This window comes from Alnus glutinosa, chromosome 14 (assembly GCF_958979055.1).
Source record: "Alnus glutinosa chromosome 14, dhAlnGlut1.1, whole genome shotgun sequence".
In the NCBI taxonomy this organism is placed as follows: Eukaryota; Viridiplantae; Streptophyta; class Magnoliopsida; order Fagales; family Betulaceae; genus Alnus; species Alnus glutinosa.
The window spans coordinates 10,819,092-10,826,910 of NC_084899.1; the positions used below are offsets into that span (position 1 = coordinate 10,819,092).

Below are 7,819 nucleotides of genomic sequence, written 5' to 3' on the forward strand. Positions count from 1 at the left end.
CAATTTGCATGGGCACTTGTTTGCGTCACGGGTCCTACATCCACCATCACATATCTTTAATGAGAGAGCCCTATTTTCAAACTTATGTTTTATATTTATTTTATATTGATTGACTGACTTAGTTTTTATGTCGGTCCCTTTAAAAGAGAGTAATTCACACCCATTCACACAGCTAAATGCGTACCAAGAAAAAGAAAAAAACTGTCAAAGTAGGAACAACCACCCCCCAAAATAAGGAAAGACCAGTCGAGTCATAATGTCAAAGTCAACGCATTTTTCACTACACAAGAACACTGTATGTCGGCGTCAAAGTCAAACCCTGTGAATGTGATGACAACCCAAATGGGGGAGCTGGCCGGAGGCGAAAACATTCACCTCTTCTTCCTCCGATCTACGTTTTTGTTGGTCCCAAAATCTCCTACCCTTTTCTCTTTCTCTTTCTCTAAATGGGTTTCTCACTCTTAATCTCCTTCCTTTTATGCTGCGCTTTCCTCCCATCTTTTACCTTCTCAGGCTCCATCTCCACGCACTCCGTCAGCCCCAACTTCACCGCCTCAAACTTCCAATTCATCGACTACTCGGGGACTTTCTTGATCTCCCAAAATGGCACTTTCAAAGCCTCTATTTCCGGCACCAAGATTCAGCCCTCTCGCTATTACTTCTCTGTCACCCACGTCGCCTCCAACTCCACATCTGGTCCGCCAACCGCAACGCATTCATGTCAGACTCAGACAATCTGTCTCTAACCATCAACGGCCTCTCAGTCACGAACCAGGCTGATCATCAAGTACTATGGTCGACCCCGCCGTTGAAGTCTGAAGTTGCTGCTATGCAACTTCTGGAAACGGGGAACCTCGTATTGGTCGACGCACGAAATGTTACGCTGTGGGAGAGTTTTGAATATCCCACGGACACTATTGTCATTGGACAGCGTATCCGTGCCGGAAGGTCATTGCAAAGTGCCGTGTCGGACGGAGACATGTCGGTGGGTGATTATCAGCTTGAGGTTACCGACGGGGATGTTCTGCTGCAGTGGAATAGGATGACGTATTGGAAGCTGTCCATGGATGCCAAGGCTTACAAGGACTCGAATGCGGAGGTCTCGTTCATGGCGATGAACGCCACCGGTTTGTATTTGTTAGGGAGTGATGGATCAACGGTTGTGAGTCAGGTAGTTTTGAATGGCCCATCAAGTTTTAGAATTGGCAAATTGGGATCTGAAGGCAGATTTACGATCAGCAGCTTCATTAATTATGATTGGGTTCAAGAACTCAAGAAGCCGGATGAAGATTGCCGTATTCCTTTCATTTGCGGAAAAATTGGATTGTGCACGGGTGGAACTTGTACTTGTCCACCAGGATTCCATACTCAAATGAGTGGTACTGATTGCACGCCAATGGATACTTCTCTTTCTCTGCCTTCGGCTTGCAATGAAACCAGAAATATTGGCAGCCAATTCAACTCCTCTGTTTCGTATCTGGGACTGGGCTATGGTATGGACTATTTTGCTAATAATTTCATAGAGCCTGTGAGGCGTGGTGTCAATTTGTCGGTTTGCCAAGATCTATGCTCTCAAAATTGTTCTTGTCTTGGCATTTTCCTTGGAAATTCTTCTGGCGGATCTTGTTATCTTCTTGAAAACCATTTAGGCTCAATCTTTTTTACCCCCAATAATCAAAGTTTGGGCTATATTAAAGCTTTGGTGAACTCTTCTGCTGAAAACCCAACTGGGGAAAACAAGAGATTCCCAATAGCCGGTTTGGTACTAATACCTTCATCCGGATTCTTCTTACTAACCATCATTGTAGTCCTCGCAATCCTTTGGTGGAGAAAAAATAGGCTTTCTAAAGGCGGAAATGAAAAATTGCGGCGGCTTTACTCGTCATCGTCTGCAGAGCTAGAGATAATCTACATCCCAGGCCTACCGAAAAGGTTCAACTATGAAGAAGTTGCAGTTGCTACTGAGAATTTAAAGACCCAGATTGGCAGTGGAGGCTTTGGTACTGTATACAAAGGTACTCTCTCAGACAAAAGCGTTGTGGCGGTGAAGAAGATTAGCAGTTTGGGTGTCCAAGGGAAGAAGGAATTCTGTACTGAGATTGCAATAATTGGGAACATCCACCATGTCAATTTGGTTAGGCTGATAGGTTTTTGCGCGCAACGGAGGCAGCGATTTCTTGTGCTTGAGTATATGAACAGAGGTTCGTTGGATCGCACACTCTTCGGAAATGGTGCTCCTGCTCTAGAATGGCGAGAAAGAGTGGAAATAGCACTCGGAACAGCACGGGGACTTGCTTACTTGCATAGCGGGTGCGAGCACAAGATCATTCACTGTGATGTCAAGCCAGAGAATATTCTCTTGCATGACGATTTGCAAGTGAAAATCTCAGATTTTGGGATTTCTAAGCTGCTAAGTCCCGAACAATCCAGTCTGTTCACGACAATGAGAGGAACTCGAGGCTATCTTGCACCCGAATGGCTGACGAGCTCCGCCATTTCTGACAAGATTGATGTGTATAGTTATGGGATGGTATTGCTAGAGATTGTGAGGGGAAGAAAGAATAATAGCATTGAAGGAATATATTTCCCTCTATTTGTGCTAGAAATGCATGAGCAGAGCAAGTATTTGGAGCTGGCGGACCCGAGGGTTGAGGGACGGGTGACAAGCCAACAAGTTGAGAAGCTCGTGCGGATTGCCTTGTGTTGTGTACACGAAGAGCCGGCGCTGAGACCGCCGATGGCTAGCGTTGTCGGCATGTTGGAAGGTGGATTGGCTATAGGTGAGCCAAGGGTCGAGTCGCTAAACTACTTGCGGTTCTATGGCCGGATATCCACCGAGATATCAACAATGGCAATGGAAGGGTCGAATGGGCAGAATGAGTTCCCTTATTTTAATGCTACTTCTAGTGGTTCATACAACTCACGGTCTTATATCTCTTCACAGCAAGTCTCGGGTCCCCGGTAGTGCTCTCATTCCAGTTATACGATGGATAGTTGTATAAAAGTTTGCTAAATAGTAATTATTTTGAGGATTTTGACAGGTTTATTAATAAAGAAATGCTATTTTGCGTCTACTACAGCTGCTTGCTAGTTTTAGTTTCCTTTCTTTGAAGCTCATTATAGAGCTTAGATAGATATCCTAAGAATTATGTGACTCTTACATTTCAAGAGGTAGCTCAATCGGTTGGGGACCACACCTCATGAAGCGGAGGTCACTAGTTCGAATCCCTCCTCCACCCTCTTGTGTGGACATATCAAAAAAAGAAAAAGAAAAATTAGAGTCTGGTTGCGGTCCATTTTGCCGCATAGTTAGAAAATGCTAGGATATAGTCGATAGTATCTAAAGATTAGAGAAGAAATTCTCCGGTCTTAAATGATGAAAGGATTTTGCAGAGCCATTATAACAAGAAGGGAATCTCCTTCGAGGATGAAACAACCAATATGAAGAAAAACTGCTAGAGAAGCAGCTAATTGAGCAGCCAAGGCCTCGCCGATGTTAGGAGGACAAGGAGCTCTGATTTGAAAAATCATCTGAATAATGATGTTGTTGTCACTATTGCGATAAACAATTTGTTGAGCAAAAAATATATCCCTCATATCTATGTCGAAATTGATCTTGAACCATTGTAGAAGAGGAGGAATCCATTTTTCCACATGAGGAAAGAGCTTCAATTTCCAAGCGAGTAACTTTCTTTGTTAATAATCTTGGAAATGCTCAAAGCATCAAACCTGTGATGTCTCATTTGATTTGGTATGGATATACATCCGACATAGCATAATTGTCTCTCGTTGGGTTTTGTTGGTTGTTGTGAGTTTGTTATTTAGGGTATGGGCCTCAAAATCCGAACCCAAATTGATCCAATCCAACCCAACCTAGCTGTTTGCAGTGTCAATTTAGCCACCGTCTAAACCTGCATTGTATTTTGAGACCTTAAGAATGATTATAAGTTTAATGATTCTTAAGTGCAAAAACAATTTATAGTGCTCATTATGCTCTCGATGTCTTGTAATCCTTCTTTCTCAAATATAGATACACCGACCATTTCTTTCTCTCTCTCTCTCTCTCTCTCTCTCAACTTATTACTTATGAGTAACGTTTGACACCTTTACTTTTTTCGAAATTCCTTCGAAAAAAGTGACGTGGGATGGCCAAAGGTAATTTTGCATTTAATATGTATTCATTTATATTAAGAAAAATTACACATATTTTTCTCAAATTACCACTCAACTGTCGAAGTTTCCCTAAATTATCAATTGTGTCTATCTCCTTTCTCAAACTACTAAAAAAATGTCAATGTTATGAAAAAAAAAGGGCGGAAAATGAACGATTTTTTTTTTAAAAAAAAAAAAAAAAATGACAAATGGAAAAATACTGAAAATTAAAAAAAAAAAAAAAAAAAAAAAAAAAAAAACTATTTTTTTAACAAAAAAAAAAAAACAAAAGAAGAAAAACCTGTTTTTATTTTTTGTTATTTTGGATTTTTTAAATAATTTTTTAGTTTTTCTTTTAAATTTTAATAATTTTATTAAATGTATTTTTGCCATTAAGGGGATATTGACATTTTTTAGTAGTTTAAGGAAGGACATTGACATAATTGATAGTTTAGAAAATATTGATAATGAGGTGGTGATAGTTTGAGGGGATTATGTATACTTATCATTTTTCATATTATCTTTTGGCTATCCCACGTCACTTTTTTCATATGAATTTCGAAAAAAAAATAATGGTCTCAAGCATAATCATGTAGCAAAGTAATAATTAGCCTATAACCTGTGTTATGTGCGTGTTTATCATTATAATTTAATTTTAATATTCTTTTTTTCAAAAATAAAAAGAAGAGCAAAAAATATAAAGGGAAAGGTTTACATATCTTCACAGACTACTACATAATTGATAATTGACAATATTCCTGAGTTTCTTCCTAACAATCAAAAAATTGTAAAAAAAGAAGAAGAAAAAGAAAAAGAAAATAAAAGAAAAAAAATAAAAAATAAGGTGGCGCGCTGATGCCGCTCTTCTGCATGTTTGGGGGAACAATATCAAGCTGTTTCTCTCCCCCACTGATGCCATCTAGCGTTGGAAGTAAACACCACTGAAAAATTCAACTGGGGTTGAAGGGCCTTCTATTTTTGCACTATATATCGCCCAGAAATCAACTGATTATTGATAGAAAAGATAATATAAAGAAAATTAAAGCGGAATAATAAAATGGAGACAAAAAATTTTATGTGGTTTAGTCTATGACTTACGTTCATACGATAAAGCCTAAATGACTACATTTTGCTTTTATTCCTTGATTATTTAACAATATGGAAGACTCCTATTTATAGGAGAACTGATATAAATTAGTATGGTAATCAAATTAATGAGATTTGATTATCATCAAACCTTATTACAATCAATCCTATAAAAGGTAAGTAACATACAATATCATATTAATATATTTTCTTTTAATATAGAAAATATATTCTTTAACATCCCCCTCATATTCAAGGTGGAACAATCTAGAAGCTTGAGTTTTTTTTTTCACTGGAGATGAGAGGAATCGATGATGGTCGATGGTGAGACTGTAGGCGGTCGACGATGGTAATTGTAGATGCGCTTTAAATTTCAATAGATTAACTATGAGCAAAAATGAGAGCCAACTATATATAGGCTGAAATAGGCCTGAGTTGTAAACAATACCATGTTGGCCAAAAATTAGGTCTAGGTCAACAATAGGACCAATAGAGCAAGTAGTGAACCAAAATAATATGGACAATTTGGCGTCTTTCGATTTTATTTTATTTTTTTTTCCTCTTTCTCTCTATTTTTTTTCTCTTCCCCATTTTGTTTTCTTCTTCTTTTATTCACGTACATCATCTGCGAGTCTATAGGAAACCCAGAAAAAAAAAGAACACAGGTCATGATGAGCCACATGTGGTATGGGTTTGCTTTTCATGTGGGCCGGGTAGCCAAGAACAAACCCAATAACCATACTCTCACAGTCACAGACCAGTGTTTGAAACAAAGAAAAAGAAAACAATTTAGAGCAGTCTGATGCACAGCAGCTATAGACACTAGACGTCGACTCGACCAATAGCAATCCAGATGATTCTCCTAGGCCGTTTTGTTATCTGATATCACCAAAAAAAAAATCAGAAACAAAAACGATAAGAGCAAAAGAAAAGAAACAACATAAAATTGAAATTCCACGTACGCTTCCAATATATATATATATATATATATATATATATATATATATATATATATATATATATATATATATCATGAAAGGAAAGATAATATAAAAAAAAAAAAATTAAAGCTGAATAATAAAATGAAAATTAGAAATTTTATATGATTCGGTGTATGACCTACGTTCACACGATAAAGGTCAAAGAATTACATTTTACTTTTATGCACAATAAAACTCATATTTATAAAAGAATTAATGATAATTAAATTTATCAAACTTACAAAAAACAAGTAACGTACAATATCGATCATATTGATATATTTCCTTTTAAGGTCTGTTTGTGTTTGCGATTTCAAAAAGTGCGATTTAAAATAACGATTTTAAAATGTACGATTTGAAAAAATAGATTTTCTACATTTTGAAAGAGCAATTTTTAAAAACGTATTTTTCAAACGATTTATGTTCTGCGATTTGGTATAAAATCGCATTTATTGTCTACAAAATCACAATACCAACCGCACCTTTAATATAGAAAATATATCCCGGAGGATACTGATCGAGGATCCCTTATACGGCGGCCAAGGTAGTAAGAAAATTTAGAAGAAAAAAAAAAAAAACAAGAGAAAGGTTTCCTCAACCTCTTCTACTCAATCTTTCTCCTACACCTGTTCAACTACACAGTCTCCTATCATACCTCACCTGTCAACTTTACAGAATATTTCCCCATTTGTTTCTTTTGGCCTTATTCACTTTTTCCCTTCTTTCTTCTTGTCTACCCCTCTTTTGGAAGTTTTTTCTTCTACTTTCTCGTTCTCTCTCCCAAACCATGGACCAACCATCGATCAATCTCCAGGCGTTTATTCAGGAAACAAAAGCCCTCAACTATGATGATCCTTGTCCTTTGGAGTCGGCACCTCTTGTTTTCCCACATGAACGTTCTTTTCGTTTACTAGGCAAGTTGGTTTCTCCAAATCCACCATCACTTTTTTGGGTACGTGATATACTCAACATCTCTTGGAATTTTGTGCTGCCTTTTGAAGTGGATTTACTCCCTGGTGACCGTTTCCTTTTCAAAGTTTTTGAGCACTGTTTGGTTCAAGAAATTATGGATAATGGTCCATATAACATTAAGGGAGCTTTGCTTGTTGTCAAACCGTGGCCCCCTAAGCTTGCTTTTGAGGAGGTTGACCTTTCTTCTTGTGCTTTTTGGGTGCAAGTGCATGGTCTCCCTCTTGAGAATATGCTGGCTGTTAACGCCATTAAGATTGGCAAACTTTTGGGTCTCAAGGTTCTGACAGTTGAAGATGGCAAAAAATCAGGTATCATCAATCATCACCATCTTCGTTTTTGCCTTTTAATTGATGTCTCTTTGCCTTTGGTTCCTGGATTCCATCTTCTTCGCAGTGGCCTTTCTCCGCTTTGGATTAAACTCCTCTACGAGAGATTGGCCGATTATTGTTCGTTGTGTGGTTGTATTGGTCACCGCAAAACATTTTGTTTAGCTCCTCCTCATCTGGTTAATCCTAAACGCTATAGTACCTCTCTTCGAGGTTATGTTTATCCAAGGCCCAGGAAATTGGTTTTTGCTAGTCCTATTTCGGGTACCAGTGGGCATTCTATCAATCCACTGTCTTCTTGTA

At 38.0% G+C, this 7,819-nt stretch overlaps 1 protein-coding gene across 1 annotated transcript; it reads left to right on the forward strand.

Moving 5' to 3' along the window:
• Positions 1-221: 221 nt before the first annotated feature.
• LOC133857642 (G-type lectin S-receptor-like serine/threonine-protein kinase At5g35370) lies at positions 222-3,074 on the forward strand. Its single transcript, XM_062292927.1, has one exon. The coding sequence runs from the start codon at positions 479-481 to the stop codon at positions 2,963-2,965; it is 2,487 nt and encodes an 828-aa protein (XP_062148911.1). The 5' UTR covers positions 222-478; the 3' UTR covers positions 2,966-3,074.
• The last annotated feature ends 4,745 nt before the right edge of the window (positions 3,075-7,819 follow it).